General features: G+C 40.8%; 1 protein-coding gene and 1 long non-coding RNA gene across 4 annotated transcripts in view; one reads left to right on the plus strand and one right to left on the minus strand.

Moving 5' to 3' along the window:
• The window catches only part of LOC309653016, a 633,104-nt gene that overhangs the window by 480,229 nt on the left and 132,529 nt on the right, over positions 1-20,346 (minus strand). The window lies entirely within an intron of this gene.
• POLA1 (DNA polymerase alpha 1, catalytic subunit) overlaps positions 1-20,346 on the plus strand; it is a 292,429-nt gene that overhangs the window by 7,325 nt on the left and 264,758 nt on the right. For all 3 annotated transcript variants that reach the window (XM_082446929.1, XM_082446930.1, XM_082446931.1), the window contains exons 3-13: positions 611-707; positions 1,938-2,018; positions 9,176-9,291; positions 10,074-10,136; positions 11,007-11,099; positions 11,535-11,622; positions 11,915-12,116; positions 12,205-12,383; positions 18,113-18,225; positions 18,935-19,051; positions 20,264-20,338. In XM_082446929.1, coding sequence (XP_082303055.1) covers positions 611-707; positions 1,938-2,018; positions 9,176-9,291; positions 10,074-10,136; positions 11,007-11,099; positions 11,535-11,622; positions 11,915-12,116; positions 12,205-12,383; positions 18,113-18,225; positions 18,935-19,051; positions 20,264-20,338 — 1,224 coding nt within the window. The remainder of the gene's footprint in view (positions 1-610; positions 708-1,937; positions 2,019-9,175; positions 9,292-10,073; positions 10,137-11,006; positions 11,100-11,534; positions 11,623-11,914; positions 12,117-12,204; positions 12,384-18,112; positions 18,226-18,934; positions 19,052-20,263; positions 20,339-20,346) is intronic.

Genomic DNA, 20,346 nt, shown 5'->3' on the forward strand with positions numbered 1-20,346 from the left:
CTTGCCCTCAGTTTTTAAGACCTGAAAATGGTGGGGAATCAGTGGTAATACAAATAGGGATCACTCAAAAACCATTTCTAGTGTACCCGTAGAATATAGTGTGCGTTTTGCTGATTTTTGGAGGGGGATGGATGGGGGAGATTTTCCATTTGAATTACATTTGGTTGGTTGAACAGTTATTAAGATTATTATCTATTTGTGGGGCACCATCAGCTAGTGGAGAGGGAGGTGGCATGTCTTACAGGTTTGCCAAGTACAGGAGAAACCAGTCTCAAAATTACAAGTGACTAATCCCCAAAGCAGCTAATGAAGAATTGGCTATAATTCAGTTTGTTTTTTATGAAGTAGATGAGTAATTGCTGGTGTGACAAGTGTATTATGCTAATGGAATCATTTAATATCTTATGTTAACACCCACCTAAAAGGAATACTAAGTTAATTGATGTCTATTTAAGGAAAATCCTGCAGTGGTGTTGAATGTCAGAACTCATGATTTGGTTGCAGCTACTCCTTCAGGCTGCCATTCCACTTTGAATTTGACAATTTTTTCATCAGAATTGTTTAACACTTTCACTCCACTTGAAGCTTTCTCAAACTTGTATGATGGCAGGTAGAGGACTTCACAAGTATTTATGAAGAAGTTGATGAGGAACAGTACTCGAAGCTGGTCCAGGCCCGCCAGGATGACGACTGGATTGTGGATGATGGTATGTGGGAAGAAACCGCCTGCCAGGCACTGTATCAGTTGCTTTTCGTAGCTTCTCAGTCAGTGGAGTTGCTGCTTTGCTTGGGCAGATGTAAGGCGCTAACTTAAGGTCATACCTTTGGTTTGGGTTTTCCTCAAATGCATGATTTGAGGGTGTGAAAGCAGAACAATAGGAAATTTATTGAGGGACATTTTGGAGAAGCCAGGCACATACCTCAGGCTATAGTATAAATCCTCCAGGAAATGACTGTAGGAATTGGAAGGAACCTGTGGGCTATCCCCATGTGATGGGGTGTAGGAAAACTCTATCTCACAGAATGGCTGTGAGAATTACAGGAGACTGTACTCGTGAAGAGTAACTTTGGCAGGGGCCCCGGGCAGAGGCTGGTCCCCATGTTCTTACAGCCCTTGTGGAAAGCTCGATGGTTCCTGTTTGTGGGATTTGACTTCTTGGGTGTGTGAGTGCTGACCACGGAGCAGAGGGAGGGGGGTGTAGATTGTGCCTGCCACTGTATTTTTGTTCCTACTTCTGTAATTGAACTCAGCTATATTGCCAGCTTTCCAGGCTCAGTAGTTGTGGCACACGGTCTTAGTTGCTCTGCGGCATGTGGGATCTTCCCAGACCAGAGATCGAACTCGTGTCTCCTGCATTGGCAGGCGGATTCTTAACCACTGCACCACCAGGGAAGCCTGACTTCTGGTGATCTTGATTCTTTTACTTTTTATTCTTCTGGTAGAGTAGAAGTACTGTAAAGCATCCTATTGTGGCAAACTTTGATCCTATGGGCCAAATTATTACCTTAGTTCACCTAAATAGGCATAGTATACAGTTGATCCTTGAACAGTATGGGTTTGAACTGCTTGGGTCCACTTGTATGTGGATATTTTTCAGTAGTAAATACGGCAGTACTACGTGGTCCGTGGTTGGCTGAATCCGCAGATTTGGAAGAACTGTGGATACTGATGGCTGACTGTAAGTTATGTGTGCATTAACCCCAAGTTGTTCAAGGGTCAACTGTATATCCTTTGGTTTTGACTCAGAAAACCTGTGTTGGTGCTGTGTTTCATCCGACTTTTGGTTAAACAGGATTCTGCTGCACTTAAAAATGGCCTGGGCCAGGAGAACCTCTGAGTGGGTATAAAAGGGTTTTTTTAAATTTTTTTGTCATGGCTAAAATATTATTGGCCAATTTTAGAAATTTGATCCCGATATTAAATTTTGTTCCTGCAGATGGTATTGGCTATGTGGAGGATGGCCGAGAGATTTTTGATGATGACCTTGAAGATCATGCCCTTGATTCCCATGAGAAAGGTATCTGCGTTTTGAGATATACAGAATTGTCTACAATTTCAGATGACTTGGTACTTTGGCACAGTTTCTTTAAGGAAAAAGGACCTACCACAATTGTTTTTCAGTATAGAAAATGTTCTAATGTTGAAAGAAGTGTAGTTATGTAGAAAATTAAACGCAAAAAACGTAAACAACCAGGAAATGAGGTATCATGTCTCTGTTATCCGAAGAGTTTAGTCTTACTTATTTTGGAACTTGTTAGTCCTGTGGTCATTTTAGACTTGCTAATTTTGAGGGCTGTAAGAATTGATGTCTTTTCATTCCTACTGAAGTGACATACTTAGAATTTTAGCTCTTTGATAGAAGTACAGTACAATAACAAGGTTTAGAACTTTTGTCGACTTGCTTTGTTTAATTGAAATTTAAAATGATATGAATGTATGTGTCATATTTTCTTAGCTACACAATCATTGGCAAAAAAAATTTTTTGAGTAAACAAGCCTGATTTAGTTCCTGTAAAATGAGAGGGGAAAATTCCCTTCAGTATTTGTTTTTTTGGTTTAGTTCGTTATTACTACCAAGTGGTAGATCACTGTTCAGCACTCTGTGGCCCACTTACGGCCAGTTTGTTTATGGTCCACTTATGGCCAGTTTATTTTTGAACAGCTTTATTGAGACATAATTAACATACCATACAATTCCCCTATTTAAAGTGAACATTTCAGTGGCTTTCAGTATAGTTACAGTAGTACAGCCATCACCACAATCAATTTCATTACCCCAGAAGGAAATCATACCTGTTACTATATAGCCCTCAAGCTAAGAATGGCTTTTACATTTTTAAAGAGTGTAAAAAAAGAAAAGAAAAATTCAAAGAAGAATATGCAACAGCTTAAGAGACGTGTGTGACCACAGAGCCTAAAATCTGTGCTCTCTTACCCTTTTCAGAAAGTCTGCATCTTAATTTGTAGATTATTAACATTTTACGACATTTGTTTACTTTGTCCCTCTTCTCCTTTCCCAGACACATACATGCAGACTTTGTTTTTGGTGAATTTATTGAAAGTAAGTTGTAGACATGCTTCAGCGGTGATCTCCTAAGAACAAGGGTTCTTGTTGTTTTAGTCACAGTACCATTCTCAGGATATTATCTAAGATTTTGTCCATATTAAGATTTCCCCATTTAGCCCAATAATGTCTTTTATAACTGTTTTTAAAAATGCAGTGTCCACTTGGCTTTTCATGTCTCTTTAGTCTTATTTAGTGTAGAGCAGCACCATCCCTCCTTCCTCCCCCTCTGGCCCAATGTCTTTCATGACATTGACATTTTTAAAGGGACCAGGGAATTCCCTGGGGGTCCAGTGGTTAGGACTCCGTGCTTTCACTGCCGAGGGTGTGGGTTTGATCCTTGGTCCGGGAACTAAGATCCTGGGAAGCCATGTTGTGTGGCCAAAAATAAAATTAAAAAAAAAAGAAAAAGACCAGGCTGGTTGTTTTGTTGAATGTCCCACAACCTGGGATTTGCCTGATTGTTTTTTTGTGCTTAGAGTCAGGTTAAATATTTTGACAAAAATAAAATTTAGATGAACTTGTGTCCTTGCCACTCATATCAGGGACACATAAGGTCAGTTTGTCCCATTACTGGTGATAAGAAGTTTGATCTCTTGGTTTAAGATGATGTTTGTCAGATCTCTTCCTTGTGAAGCTACCTTTCCACCTTTGAAATTAATGGAAATAGGGGTGATAATTTGAGACAGTGTGTGTATATCCCTTTTTCCCACCAACTTTTACCCAGTGCTTTCAGCCTCTACTGATGATCCTTACCCATTTTTTTTTTTTTTTTTTTGGCCACGCTGTGCAGCTTGCGGGATCTTAGGTCCCCAACCAGTGATTGAACCCGGCCCGGCAGTGAGAGCGCTGAGTCCTAACTACTGGACTGCCAGGGAATTTCCCTTACTCTCCTTTTTTAAATTAGCATTTCAAACTCATGGATTTAAATAAAACTGCTGTTACAGTTCAGTATCCATTATCATCTTTTTTCTGTTTGATGTGCAAATTACCAAAAATTTGGCAGTGGGAGACCCTTTGAGTTGGCTCTTCTGTCCTTTTGAGATGGTCTCATCAGTCTTTGAGCATTTCCTTGCTTTCTGGGCCAACAAGATGTTCCAGGTTCTCCTTGGGTGATTCCTGTCCTAGACCTGGAATCAACCATTTCTCCCAAGAATCATGGTTCCTTTTAGTGGAGAATGGTAGCAGATCTGGGGGAGGGATGTGCTCATTGCTACTGGGATGTAATGGTTTCTAGGCCCTTTGAGTGAACAGAGCTAGGAGATTATACATGTATGCTGTGAATTCATACTGATACATTCGATTCAAGTGTAGAACCACAGGGTGCTTCATTTTCCCAATCTATATTTGTATTTAGCTTCACCCTCAGTGAAAACCCTTGTCTTCTAAAATATACTCAGAATAATTTTGGGAATTTTAGAATTACTAAACCCATACCTCTAGCAACAACCCTTCTAAGTAAAGTTTACAATTTCTTTGCAGTTTTTAAAATTTTTTTTTTTTGGCCACACTGCACGGTATGGGGAACTTCTCCCACCAGGGATCGAACCCGTGCCCCCTGCAGTAGAATCATGGAGTCTTAACCACTGGACCACCAGGGAAGTCCTCTTTGCAGTTTTATTTGTTCTTGGCATATACCCTACTGAGGGTGTATGGTGACGGTATTGTGTTTAGAAGCTATATGAAGTAATTTTTTTGTGTGTGCTGTAGTATCAGTTTACTACACAGGTTCATTTGTTTTTACTTGTATTTGAATTTAGGCTTTAAAAAATATCCTTTTTTTCCCTTTTGTTTTAATTTTAGTTTTTGACTATTGTAAAACACTTATGGCTTAAAAATCAAAATGATATTCAAGAAACAGACTAGATAACTTTTACTGTCACCTCTATGCTTTCTACTTCATTTCTCCCCGTCTCCATAGGTAACCATTTTTATTAGTTTCTAATTATCCTTCCTGTGTTCCCTTTTACAAAAAAATAAGGTTGTATGTGTTTTTTTTCATGTGGGATGTCATTCGTTCATTCATTAGTTAAATTATGTGGATAATCTTCCTGGTTTCTGCCAACCTGTGTCATGTAGGAACGCTATACACTGGTACTGACCATTAGATAGTAGTGTGGCTAATTGTGTTATTCCTACTTTTTATGAGTCCATGAAGAAGAGGATGAAGTGAGCCCATGTGATTTTTCACCTCCCTGAAGTGAGGAGGTTTGTGTTAGTTTCTGGCGTTGTTGTTAATTATATCATCTTGAATGAGTCCCATCACCTATCTGGACATTAGTTTTGTCAGCTGTAAATTAGGAGATTGGACTGGACAGGGAGGTTCTCGAGGAAAGGACCCACGTCCTCATCTCAATGCTGATCACAATAGCAAGTGCAAAGAAAATGTGCAGCATTTATTGAATAAATGAACCATCTCTGTTTCTGTAATCATTATGTTATCGTTTCCCACTAATACGTCAGTGGAGAGAATGACTTGACATTCTGAAGGAGAACTAGTCTTAGAAATCTATTCCATGCTTTGTCACCATTCACCCACAAGTCGCTGCTGTTTCAGTGTCCTTCCCAAGGAGCCCAATAAGGTCCCAAGATCTTCAGAACAGAAATGGAATTCCTCAATCCACTTTAAACACTTAGAAGAAATCGTAGAGTTTTGCCTGGGAGTAAAAGGTCAACTCTTTTTGGTGTAGATCCAGTCCCTGGCATGTTGTTTTCAAACAGAGACAGAAAAACATCAACTAAATCCCAATGAAGAAAAATCAGTGGGAAAACGAATAAAACAAATCAAATTGGGGACTTCCCTGGCAGTCCAGTTGTCAAGACTCCACGCTTCCATTGCAGGGGGCCTGGGTTCGATCCCTACTTGGGGAACTAAGATCTAAGATCCCGCATGTTGCGTGGCGCGGCCAAAAACCAAAAAAAAACGGAAAGAAAGAAAGAAAAAAAATCAGAAACAAAACAGAAGCCCTAAAATTGTGGAAGAATTTCATCTCAAATGTTGACTCCTGTTCTTTCTCTGTTTCCTGTTGTCCTATCTAATTCCTGCTAACCTACAATGGTGAGATTAAAGACCCTTAGTGAAGCCTTCCTTGCTAGTCAAACCTCTATTGACCTTCTCTTTTGATACTCTTTATTAGGACCTGAATTTTGTTTACTAAATATTTTGACCATTGCCTATATTCTCTTTTCAAACTGCTCCAAATGATCTCTTTAAAAAATTAAATTCCCCTGTCTTATGTTTTTCACAAATGTGCTACAAATCTTTTCATAGTCTTAGGCACATGAAAAGTACATAACAGAAAATTTATCATCTGTGACATTTAGTGCATTAACGGTGTTTGCAACCATGACCATTATCTAGTTGCAGAACATTCTTTCACCCCAGATGGAAACCCATACCCATTAAGCAGTCATTCCCCAGTCTTCCTTCCCTCAGCCCCTGGCAACTGCTAATCGCTTTCTGTCTCTGGATTTCCTGTTTTGAACATTTCATATAGTTGGAATCATGCAATTATGTGAACATTTGTGTCTGACCTGTTTCATTTAGCATAGTGTTTTCAAGGTTCGTTCATGTTGTAGCATGAATCAGTACTTCATTCATTTTTAGGGCTGAATACTATTCGATTGCAAGGATAGACCACATTTTGTTTATTCATTTATTAGTTGTAGTGCATTTGGGTTGTTTCCATCTTTTGGTTATTGTGACCAGTGCTGCTGTGAACTTTTGTGTACCAGTTTTTGTTTGAACACTTGTTTTTAATTCTTTTGGGCATATGCCGAGGAATGGAATTATGTGTATGTATTTTTATTTCCTTTTCTTTCTTACACAAAGGATATTTTCTATAGATTTGTACTTGGCATTTTTTCAGTTAAGAAGATATCCTAAATCAACTATACTTCAATTAAAAAAGGAAAACAAAAAAGAAATAAAACTGTATTGATAATGCAGAAAAAATTAAAATTCTGAGATGTTAAAAAGATATCCTGAAAATCACTGCATATCAGCACATAGAGGGCTTTCTTTCTTTCTTGCTCATTTCTATATAGCTGCATAGTATTCCATTGTATGGATGTACCATGGTTTATTCATGTGGTTTTCTTGAATGAACATTTAGATTTTCAGTAATTAGCTCTTGCAGATAATACCACATTGAATAACTGTGCATATGGTATTTTCCTCAGGGAAAATTCCTAGAGGTTGGATTGCTGGCTCAGAGAGTACATGCACATGAAGTTTCATGAGATATTGCCAAATTCTTCTCCGTTGGAGTTGTCCCATTTTACACTCCCATGAACAACATGAGCGTCCATCTGGACACCATGGCCTCACCAACAGAATGTGGTGAGAATGTGTTGTCAAGCTTTCGAATTTTTGCCACTCTAATATGCAAGGAATAACATCTTGGTGTGGTTTTCATCTGCATTTCTTTTACGCATGAAGTTGGGTATCTTTTCATAAAACTTAATAGCTGTTTATATATATTTTTTATTTTATTTTTCTGGCTGCATTGGGTCTTTGTTGCTGCACGCGGGCTTTTCTCTAGTTGCAGCGAGTGGGGGCTACTCTTTGTTGCAATGCGTGGGCTTCTCATTGTGGTGGCTTCTCTTTTTGTGTAGCACGGGCTCTAGGCACGCAGGCTTCAGTAGTTGTGACATGTGGGCTCTAGAGCACAGGCTCAGTAGTTGTGGTGCACGGGCTTAGTTGCTCCGCGGCATGTGGGATCTTCCTGGACCAGGGCTCAAACCCGAGTCCCCTGCATTGGCAGGCAGATTCTTAACCACTGCGCCACCAGAGAAGCCCTATATATTTTTTTAATGTGAACCATATGTTAGTATTTATTGCCCACATTCTCTTTGGGTTTTTGGCCTTTTTTTTTTTTCTGGCCATATAACGCGGTTTGTGGGATCTTAGTTCCCTGACCAGGGGATCGAACCTGGGTCCCTGCAGTGGAAGCGTGGAGTCTTAACCAGTGGACTGCCAGGGAATTCCATTGGCCTTTTTTTTTAATATCAGTGAAATTGGTTTTTTCTCTGCAAAACATATTGCAAAAATTTTCTTCTGTTTTGTCTTTAACCCTGTTTCTGATATAATTGCATCTATCGATCCTTTTTTTTTTTCTTGCAGATGGATTTTGAATCATAGATAGAAAGACTTTCCCCACACCCAGGTTACAAGGAATTTGCCTTTTTTATTAAAGTACTTGTATAATTTCATTTTTAAAATTTTGACCTGTGATCTGCTTGGTGTTTATACTGATTTACTTCTTTACAAATGGGTAGCCAACGCTAATTATTAAAAAGTCCATCTTTTCCCCAGTAATATGAGATGTCACCTTTGTTTTATGCTAAATTTCCATAAGTAATTTGGTCTTTATCTAGACTCCATATTCTGTTTCATCTGGTCTGTGTATTCATATGCCACTACCACACTATGTTAACTATTCATTCTAGGTCTTTTGTAGGTGGAGGCTGCTCTGGGATGAGTCAGAAAGTGAGAGTAAAATTGACAGTAGTAGAGGAGTTTGCAGGTGGTTTCCACTTGCCAGGAAGAGAAAACATATGGCACAAGTTGTTCTTTATGGAACAAATGTCTCCGTGCTGTTTAGTGTTGCTAGGACATGCGTTCCTCATAAAATGGAAACGAGGATGCTACAGTATCGTAACTGGTGATCTTGTTTTTTCGTAGTTCAGTTTTCCTGTCAGAGTCAGTATCACACTAAAATGATCTCATGAAGACTGCAAGCCTAATCCCCTGGTACCAGATGAGCTTGATCTTTTTATTTCCATGGGGAAAAAAAAAACCACCCACCTTTTAAAAAGCTTTTTATTTACATTAACGGTAGCAATTAAACAGTCCCACTTAACTCATCCTGATATTTGACTGGCATTTCATCAGTTTCTGTAGTAACATTTAGTCAGGTTGTCCTGAATTCAGCTCATTTTAAAGATTCTTTCCTGTGTACCTTGCATAAAGTCTCATAGTTTTGTATTTTGAATTTTTAACATTTTTCTTGTCACAGTCTCATATACAGAGGGCAGGTGACTGGGCTTTTGGTTTTCCATTTTGATTTTTGCTGGTGTGTGTTTCTAAATAAATTTTCTTCCCACAGGAAGAAATGATAAAGCATGCAACAAAGACAAGAGGAATGTCAAGAAGGCCGTGGTGACAAAACCGAACAATATCAAGTCAATGTTCATTGCCAGTGCTGGGAGGAAAACCGCAGATGTGAGTCTCATGGTTTTCTTATATTTGCCTCTTCCTTTGTGAAGCGAAGAGTCCTGTTTCTTCATAGTTGACCTTTCCTGTCAGATTCCCCGTAGCTCTAAACAGATGATCTTATGAAGGCTGCTAGGCTAATCCCCTGGTTCTAGATGAGCTTGGTCTTTGATCTTTGATTATATTTAATGTTTGATTATACAGTTAATAGGTGGTCAATATGTTTTTTTAATGTTGCTTTTATTTTTTATTTTATTTTATTTTATTTTATTTTTAATTTTTTTTGGCCGCGCCGCGTGGCTTGTGGGATCTTTGTTCCCTGACCAGGGATTGAACCCGGACCTACGGCAGTGAAAGTGCTGAGTCCTAACCACTGGACCGCCAGGGAAGTCCCAATATGTTTGAACTCAAATATTTGAGTAATGTTTTCCCAATCTCAGTCACTAAGTTGGATGTAGATTTCTAGGTGAATTGAGGCACCTCAGTGGTTGTGGCTTGGAGATAGAAGAGAAAACTGAACCAGAAAGCTGCACTGACAGTGAGTGTGTTTATTTTGGTGATTAGCAGGAGGATTATGGAATGAAGCTGAAAATTGAGGGCGGGGGCTCGGGGTGTAGGAGTTATGTTTAGGCCCGTGGTGGTTAAGATCTGTGAGTAGTAGAGGAGCCGTCAGAGTTAGGGGTGAAGAGGCAAGGACTGACTGGCTGGGTTCTTCCTTCCACTGACATGGGGTCTGGGTGAAAATATGAAGGGCAGGGCTTTCTCATTCTCCCTGCCTTTATAATTTCCAGAAAGCTGTTGACTTGTCCAAGGATGATCTGCTAGGTGATATTCTACAGGATTTGAACACTGAGGTAAGTGAATCTCTAGGAGTTGTCAAATATTCAGGAGACATGGGCTGAAGAAACAATTCAGTAATTTTACAAAACAGACTGTTGCTAGAATGCAAAACAGAAAATTCAGTGACAACACCACCACCAAAAAACAAAACAAAAGAAAACAAACAAACCCCAAAACCAAAACAAAACCCTTCAAATTGGTTTCTTCTCACCATTTTAGGTGAGTAATTTCTAGCTACTCTAGGCTCTGTGATTGTGTAGATTGGGCCGCGTGGGGCTGTGTTTGAAGTAGTAAGAATCCACACGAGTCAGTTCTGGGAAGGCACACTGCTCACGCTCTGTTGCTGCCGTGTATGTTCCCGAAATGGATTGAAGCCTGTCAGTCTGCACAATCAGGCGTGAGATCCTCGTCTTGAATTCCGAGTGGGGTTGAGGGAAGAGTCAGTGAGCTGTCCCTGATAGAACTCAGACAGGTTCATCTGTACTGGAATTTGCAACTGGGCTGTTTCACAGCAAGACTAAGCTCTCATTTAGAGATGTGCTTCTTTCTAAGTGACCCTTGATTAAAATGACTTACACCTACACTGTGTAGTTCGAGCTTGACAGTTTTTAAATGTAATATTCTGGAAGGGTAAGGGAGAAGTATGTTAAGTTTTAAAGAGAAAAAATTGATGAGGGGTGGATTCAATATCTATTCTGGTTTTCTAGTGAGTCTGTGGTATTGTTGCTATAGTAACCTCACTGCATGAACATAGATCTGTGGGGGGAGCAGGGAAGGAAAAAAGTGCTTTGCTCATTGGGCTTCACTGGGGGAAGAAACGTACTTTTTGTGTCTTGTGGTAAACCAAGCATGGCAGTGAATGTCTGTCTTTCCCCTCCTTTTAGACACCTCAAATAACTCCACCACCTGTAATAATACCGAAGAAGAAAGGATCCAGTGGAGCTTCACTGAATCCTTTCTCTGTACACACCCCCAAGGTATAGTGTGTGGAAATACCTTCAATCTTGATTTATATTATTGCTTAAAACTTATTTTGTTGCTTTTCTATGTGAGCGAAATGCCTTTGAATTTGTTCTTGCTTTTGTTTTAAATTAGGACTCCTGTTTCATATTATATAGTTTCACATATTTCAAAAATAGCATGTGCCTGTTTTTTTCATAGTAAATTTTGTAGTAACTAGTATGTGTTTATTATAGGTATTACAGCTGTGCTAAATGCAATAATTTTCCTTCTGGAAACAAGTGTTTTTTTTTTGTAAACCTAGGTAACAGTAAAATAATTGAAGATGTTACATTAATAAAACAGAAAATCATTTTATAAATGGGAACTGTCATTTTCTCTGGTCAGGGTAGGACAGATGCGTATTTTTAGTATGCAGGTCTAACTGACTAAACATTTAAAAACATTGACAGGCAGCTCCTTCAGGAAAAACCGCTTCCCCGGTCTCAAGGAAGGAGCCTTCATTAACCCCTGCTCCTCTTAAATGTGCTGGATTTGCTGGTAAGTCTGCTGTCAAGCAGAATTGCAAGGGTGTGAAGCAGTTGCAAAGTGCTGTCAAAAGATGGAGGCCCCGTGAAGGAGGAAGTGGGGGGAATTTGAAGGGCTTGCAATAGCCAGTTTCAGCGTGAAAGGTTTGAATTCATAGCAGGAAAAGTTAAAAACATCCAATTTGGAGATTGAAGAGAAATGCAAATAGCATGTGGGCAAGGGGTAGGCTGCCGTTGCAGCGTAGGGGAAGCTTTTGTGCTCCCTGGCAGCGGCACATGATGGGAATGTGTGATGCCGCCCTCAGGAGAGCCGGTGCCGGCATTGTGTACTGTTGACAAGGAGGAGTCAGGGGCCATGGATTTTGAAGATGGCGACTTTGATGAGCCCATGGAAACGGAGGAGGTGGACGTGGAGCCTGTGGGTGCCAAGACCTCCGACCAAGAGAGGGAGCCAGCAGAGGGGACAAAACATGAGGCAGATCCTGGGAAAGGGACCATACCCTACTCGTAAGAGCATTTTATGACTTTTCTGGCAAGTAGTGCTATAATTATCCCGTCGGATTTTGAAAGGTTTTTGAAAATGTGACTTTTGCAGAGCAAGTTTTCTCCCAGATGTCTCTTGTTGGGACATTGATCAGGAAGATGACAGCAGTTTCTCAGCCCTGGAAGTTCAAGTGGATTCCAGTCACCTCCCACTGGTGAAAGGGGCAGATGAGGAACAAGTATTTCAGTTTTATTGGCTGGATGCTTATGAAGATCCGTACAGCCAACCAGGTAACCATACAGTTACATACAGCAACTGGATGTCTTTAATATGGAATAGCGCCTTTCCCTGAAGTGTTTTAGGGATTGTAATTGGAACAGGCTCTGCCCTCATGTACGTACATAGTAAGAGAGCAGCACTCATTCACTGTAAAGTGCGTGAGCCACCCTGATGGAGAGGAGTTGTGGTGTGAGTAGTCCTTACAGACGCTTATCCCGAAAACCAGTTATATGTGGTTTTGCAGTGTGTGCTTGTATTATAGTTCACCGTCGATGTATCTGAACGTATTGGAATGCACTTTACTTAAAGTGGAATCAGTCTTTAATTTGTTCCTTCAGCAATTTGAACACCTGCCCTGTGTCAGGCACTAAGATGGGGTGAACAAGCTGGGCAAATTCCTTGTCCTAATGGAGCTTACGTTCTAGTAGGGTGGGAGAGATAGGCAGTAAATAAGGTAAGTTAATGAACGGTGTAAAGGCAGTTAGTTGGGGGATGGCCAGGGCAGGCCTGTCTGAGGAAATGGCCGTTGGGCTGAGATTTGAGGCACATTCAGAGCCGAGGAGAGAGTATTTCAGCCTGAGGAACCCGTAAGTGCAGAGGCCTGGGGAGAGAAAGGAGGAGGCCTGCGTGGCTGCAAAGTCGGAGAGAAGGCAAAGGCCAGATAATAAAGGACCTCAAAAGCCGTATTAAGGAGTTGAGGTCTTACTGTAAGAGCAGTGGAGGATTTTCAGTGCGGGGTGCAGGGGTGAGGGGGTCGAGTGGACCCATGGTTGGGTTTACATTTTAACAGGAACCCTCTGGTTTATGCGGAGAAGAGGCTGTGTGTGTGTGTGTGTTTTTGTGTGTGTGTGTGCGCGCGCGCCAGGGCTGGAGTCAGGGAGTGTGGAAGCCCTGGAGATCAGTCCGTCCACGGCAGGTGTGCTAGTTACTTGCACTAGTGGCGGCTGTGGAGAAGGAGAGGAGCGAATGCCTGTAACATGTACTTTGACATGAACTCGTTGGCGGATGGATGGATGGATGTGGGGGGTTAACGGAAAGGAGGGATCCAGGCTAATTCCCAGGTCCTCCTCCGAATGAGCTGATACTACGAATTCCGACTCACAAAGAGCCAGGAGGCTCTATAGTTTCCTTTTGTGCTCCTTTGAGCACTTCTTCACTGTGGGGCTGGGCAGGATAGGGCATGTCAGATTCATAAAAAATACAGTATACACCCTTAAACAGTTGCCTTTATTCAGATCCGTTTCTGGATCTAAGGGTAGATACAAACTGAATTTTTCAAAGTGATTTCTTGGAGTCTGAGTATTAACCATCAGAGCGGGGCAGCAGCATTAATATGCTCCGCTTATCAAAGAGTTGAAACTCCTGTGGAGCCGCTTGAGTAGCAAACTGCCATGTGTTCATTGCTGAGGTAAAGATGTAAGCAGTCTTAGAAATGGTATCTCATCTACCTGAGCTAGGGCAAGATGATCTGGTTAGACCCTCTCACCTCTTTGCCTGCTTTGTAACTCGCTGGTGCGAGGTGGGCCGGCAAGTGTGATTTCATGAGGCTTTGCAAATTATACTCAGGGCGGCCCCATGGTACAGCTTCAGGGGACACCATTTTCATGTGTGTGTCGTGTGACCTCCCAGCACAGCAGCATGGCTGGTGCTCCCTGGAGTTGGGTGACGTGGTGGGCCTGCCCATCCTGGTGCCACTCCCTGTGCTTTGCTGTGTCTGCTCCAGGCTGGCTTTTATTCCCTGACTTGATTAATGGTCCCATCAAAACCAGAAACCTGGGAGCCAGCCTTGAGTCCCCCCTTTCCTCACTTCCCTCACCAAGTCTTATTAGTTTTCTCCTTCTAAACTAGACAAGCTGTCTTCTCTCTCTCCTCGCAACTCCCACCCTTGAGCCCTTCCTGCTACTGAACCCAGCCTCCTAATTGATCCCTCAGCTGTCATCCTCCACACTGCAGCCTGAGTGATTGCTCAGGACGTCATTTCCTCGTTAGAGAAAATCCGCAGTGGCTGCTGCCTGCGACTTACAGTCCAAGTTCCTCAGCAGGGCTTCTGTGCCTGCTGTGTAGGACTTTTGTGTCCTAGAAATAGTTTGCTGTATGTACCTACTGCTCTTTATACCATATCCTTTTACTCACTGTATTTGTCTGCCTAGAGTGCCCTCACCTGGCTCAGCCCCAGTGTGGTCTCCCAAAATTTCCTAATCCTCCAAACTGGCCTAAGAGCCCTTTCTGTGACCCCCATCGAACCCTTACCCATTGCAGCATTTGTTGTATTATTTTGAAAAGATCTGCTTCTGTGTTGTCTTTTCCCCCAAAGCCTTTAAACTCCTGGAGGGCTGGGACCTTTTATTTCCAGCATCTAGGATGATGCCAGTTACATAGTAGATGTTCAATAAATGTTCATTGAAATAAACTGCACAGCGACAGTCCTGTAGATGCACACGAAAGGTTTCAGAGAATCAGCATTGCATTTGCTGCTATTACCAAGTCTGCCTCTTGAAGCCTTGTAGCTTGTGGAGTAAGAATGGCTAACACAAAAGTGGATGGTCTTCCTCCCATAAATCCACATATAAAGCATCAGATTGCTGGTGTCAGTTGCCAAAAATTAGAACCTTAGGAAACAACAACCCTCTCTCTCCTGTGTGAAAATGAGTTTATTCTATCTATTGCCTACTGGTTGATACTCTTAGTTAAAAACAGCATCATTTTGCAGGGCAGGGGTCTAGAGCTGCGCTGTCTACTATGGTAGCCACTGGCCACATGCAACTCTTTAAGTTTAAATTAATTAAAATGAAATAAAATTTAAAGTTCAGCTTCTCAGCCACTAGTCACATTTCAAGTGCTCAGTACCCACATGTGGATAGCTACCCTATCCATGGATAGCACAGATAGGGAAGAATTGTGTCATCACAGAAATTTCTGTTAGCTAGTGTTGATCTATAGTAATGGATGTTGTAGGTTAAGATTGAAGCATGTTGAAGCACAGCTATATTTGCAAAGCAACCGATTTATGGTACATATTGTTGTTGAATTCTGGTACAGACCATAGTCATGGATGGGCCTTTTCAACCACTATTGGGAAATATTTTGCAGTTGAAAGAGGTACCAGTCTGTTACTGGCCTGTCTTCTAATTGCTAAGGTAAAAGGGAGTTTCTAGTGCTGGAAAAGGCCTCAGAGACCATCATCTCTAGTTACTCACTTAAAGCAGAGGAAGCTGAGGCTCCAAAAGATAAAGTGGTCAGCTCCTCAGAGGCAGAGTTCAGGGCTTCTCACTCGCAATCCACTCTGCTGTTCTGTGGTACTTCTGAAGTTGTGTCCTCTGATTGATGCCAACGGGTTAAAAAGATGGCTTAAAAAAAAAAAAAGTCCTGTAATCTCAGAGGGTTGAACAGTTTCATCATGATAGCAGGTAATGATCACTGAGCCTTGGTGAAATCAATGTTGCTAATAAAAACGAAGTACTCCTAAAGACCCTGTTATTGTTTCTCACTTTCTTACAGATTCTAAGTAAGTCAGTTGTTGCTGAATGCTCCATAATTATGAAAAGAATCTTACTCTTTGCATATGGGAAGATATCCTGTCTTCATTATGACTTTTTCAAGGTTGAATAATCCTGACTGCACCTGCTTTCAGCTAGTAACTTTAAGGGGAATGTAATCTTTGTTTACCATGATCTTTTTGTGGCAAATGAGGCATAAACAGTGTCAAATGTGTTACATGAAACGTGATATTAGTTTGACTGTAAAATGAGCTATTTGAATCTTTGAATCCAATATTAGGGTCTTTATTTTTCTTTGCATGGAATTTTGGTTTTTCGTCTCTAACTGTTGTGAGGATGACTTTTAATTTTCTGAGCTACTGTGACTTTTTTCTTTTTTAATCATCCCCACAGTCCTCCCTTCCCTCTCCCCTATCTCCCCCCCACCCCCGCCTCTTTTACCCCAGCTGAAAATTACACAACTCTTGTAAGAATTTTAATCATCTGCAGAAATGAAAATTCTTAGATGGTCTTATTTCTACTAGAACGAGTGACAAAAGGAAGCACTGATGAGCTATCTTGTGAAACTGGAGTAATTTGCCTTGTGAACAGTAGCCTTTGCATGTGCCAGAATTTTCTTAGTGCCTCAGGCAAGTGGCCCTATAGAGTGGCTATGTTCATTACTGCTGTCTGATTATTCATGGAGCCTGGGATTTTGCACAGTGACCATCTCTTAGGTTGACTATCAAATCTCTGGAGTCCTTTTTTTTTGGCCACGTGGGATTTTAGTTCCTGGATCAGGAATTGAACCCAGGCCCTCAGCAGTGAGAGCATGAAGTCCTAACCACTGGACTGCCAGGGAATTCCCTCGAGTCCTTTCTTTTTTTTAAATTAATTAATTAATTAATTAATTAATTTATTTATTTTTGGCTGAGTTGGGTCTTTGTTGCTGCGCGCGGGCTTTCTCTAGTTGCAGTGAATGGGGGCTACTCTTCGTTGTGGTGCGTGGGCTTCTCATTGTGGTGGCTTCTCTTGTTTCAGAGCACAGGCTCTAGGTGCACAGGCTTTAGTAGTTGTGACATACGGACTTCAGTAGTTGTGGCTCGTGGGCTCTAGAGCGCAGGCTTGGTAATTGTGGCACACAGGCTTACTCGCTTCGCGGCATGTGGGATCTTCCCGGACCAGGGCTCGAACCCATGTCGCCTGCATTGGCAGGCGGATTCTTTTTTTTTTTTTTTTTTTTTTTTTTTGGCAGGCGGATTCTTAACCACTGCACCACCAGGGAAGCCCTGGAGTCCTTTCTTGATGGTCATGTTTCATGAGCAATGGCTTGATGTCCAGAAAGGCTTGGTTTACTTTGTGGTCTACGTTACTTAGGGATCTCAAAAGGATTTGGTTACTAGACCCCATTTGTTAAACTGAAATAGGAGAGGGAGGAACATTACAAACGCTACCCAGCCAGATGTCTTCAGTAGTCTGTGAGGTGGAAAGGGTGAAATAGAAGATAATAGTTTAGCCCTATTAGGAGATATTTACTATTATATGGAATAAGATATGAGATGAATTATATTTTTCCAAAACACAATTTTACATACAGGAGAATACTGATATACCATACATAGTTATCCTTACACATGAATGTTAATTTTTGTTGGTAAGTACAAGTTAAAAAGGAATTTGGTATTATATTTTCAGAGTTCTCATAAGAGGTTTAAATACGAGATTTGTTAGAGAATAAGTTGCTTTTTTTATTTCTCTTAATCTGGGTAATCCTGGTTCTAGGGAAAATGTCTTTTTTTTCCTCCTACACTGATCTAGGATGTCTCCCTAGTTTTCGAGGTCTGTCTACATTGAGCCGGGATGTCTCTCTAATTCCCCAGCGGTTTCTACACTGACCTAGTGTGTCTCAGTAGTTATCCGGGTGTTTCTACTCAGGCCTGGGATGTCTCCCTGATACCTGAGGTTTGTCTCCATTTACCTGGGATGTCTCCCTAATTCTAGGGGAAAATGCTTCCACCAAGTTAGAGAATCATTCTGTTCCCTGTCCTCCCAGTGGTCACAGGTTTTACTGATGTGATATTGTCATGGCATAGGTACTGAGTAAAGGAACTAGTTTTTGGGATTGGGCAGCGGATACATTTGCTGTAAGAAATGACTTACCAAAGCATAAATGTGTGGACACATTCAGTGAGCTTTTACATCGTCCCTTTAATGTGATATAATTGAAATGTTTATTTTCTCATGGTTTTTCCTTATTCTTGTAGGTGTGGTATTTCTGTTTGGCAAAGTTTGGATCGAATTCGCCCAAACCCATGTGAGCTGTTGTGTCATGGTGAAAAACATTGAGCGAACGCTCTACTTCCTTCCCCGTGAAACGGTAAACCTTAGTAGACAGCTTCTAATTCCAAGTGTATTCTGTCTTCTGCCACCAACCCTGTCCTTCGACAGGGCTGTGGATTATCTACAACCTTTCTTATCGCCTGCCTCGTGACCACTGATTGTCAGCAGCTCCATTAGACATTGGGAGAAGTGGAGTGAAACACTGTTTTTCAACTTGTTAGAAAGAGTGTAAAAGTGCCTGAGTTTCAGTACATAATGCTGTCTTTCCCTCCCACTCCCCATTTCCATAATTATTGGGGTTGGGAGTTTATGACTCTAAAATATGACATGGCGCTTGGCCCAGTTTTCATGGTTTTGTTATTTCCTCCACAGCCATTTAACAAGGTCAATTCCATTTGCTCCTTCTTTTTATTGGGACTTAACATCCACACTCCCCTCTCAACCCCAGCCGCTCCCCATCTCAGTTGAACTGTGAAGCATCTTGGTCAAGATTTACAACACTATTCTCCCATTTTGTAGGATTGATCATCTTTATCTCTGGCTTGCTTTTATGATGCCATTGGGAGGACTTGGGTGTTGGATTTAGTACATTTTTGGGTCCATTTGTATCTTTGAACTCACCTTATTCTATTAAATGTTTAAATGCCTGAAGATGAAAGTTGATTTAGCCTTGGGTTTCTGGTGGTTGAAAAGATCTTATGTACAGATATTTTTTCTCCTCCCCTCCCCTCTCCATGGGAAAGCAGAAAATTGATCAAAATACAGGGAAAGAAAGTGGAACTCCAGTTACAATGAAGGATGTTTATGATGAATTTGACGAGAAAATAGCAGCAAAATATAAGATTATGAAATTCAAGTCCAAGGTTTGTATTTGATGATAATTTTTTCAGGTCTTTATATTGGTTGTTTGTTAATTTCCTGATTTAGCAAATAGTTATTGCATATCTTCTTTTTGCAAAATACCTTCTGTGTGGCTATAATTCATTGAATGGAAATTTCATAGATAGCAATGTAAAACCAATATGTTAGATTTATAAAAATATTTACTCTTTCTCTTTAAACTGTGTATAATGTTCATTAATTTGAATAAAAAGATAACATTAGCAAAGTAATTGCTTCCAGTACTTGAAGCATAGCTTGTGTTTTTACTCTGAGATGGAGAAGAAACTGTTCTGATCTTGTTTACATTGGTTATTGCCAAGTTGTCTTGGTCAGAAAGTTAAATCTTTAAAAGTCATGGTCTATGATGCAATTTCTGATAGAACAAAGTTCTTCTATTCATGTGATACATATTGATCAGTTGTCTTCATTTTAGTGAGATATTGATGCCTTTGGCCATAGTTGTGGGGCTGTAAGTCCCTCAGCACACTGGCTGTATTAACAGTGATTGCAATAAAGGGAGGATTGAGTTGCTGAAGATGAGGCTAACCGTCTGAACTATTTGAGCTTTTTGACTTGTGGCTGATGGATCAGGTCTCTAAAATTCTAGAAGCAATGTGGTGCAATGGTGAAGAGCATAGGTGCTCAGGCTAGACTGCTTGTGCTTTAAGTCCTAGCCCTACCACTTCCTGTTCTGTGACCTTGAACAAGTGCTGAGTGACTTCTCTGGGCCTGTTTCTTCACCTGAGAAATGGGGCCTTATTTCAAGAGCTGTTGGAAGGGTTAAGTCAATTAATTGGGATTAGTGATTACAACAATCCTTGGTACATAGCAAGCACTCAGTACATGTGAGCTATGATTATAATGTTTATTATTAATTTTTCTAGCAAGATGGAGTTGCTTAGTATCAAAGAGTAGCAAATAATTTAGTGCATTGACATTGTAAACATTTTTAATGTTTTATCACCTCTCTTGAATGCAAATACTTCTAAGTTCTCTAGTGTCCAAAAGAAGTCTTTTTAACATTTTGTCACTGGCTATTTTAGTCCCCGTTGAGAGGGGGAAAAGGTGCTTTATTTACCTTTCTGTTCCATAATGATTAAATACAGAGACATGCGTTGTATATGTAATGCTTGTCAATTTAATTTGTGAAAAGTCTTTTTATCTTAATGATTTTTAAATACCAACTTATCCAGGCAGTGGAAAAGAGCTATGCTTTTGAGATACCTGATGTTCCAGAGAAATCTGAGTACTTGGAAGTTAGATACTCGGTAAGTCA

Source organism: Balaenoptera physalus (genome assembly GCF_965194825.1).
Source record: "Balaenoptera physalus genome assembly, chromosome: X".
Classification (NCBI taxonomy): domain Eukaryota; kingdom Metazoa; phylum Chordata; class Mammalia; order Artiodactyla; family Balaenopteridae; genus Balaenoptera; species Balaenoptera physalus.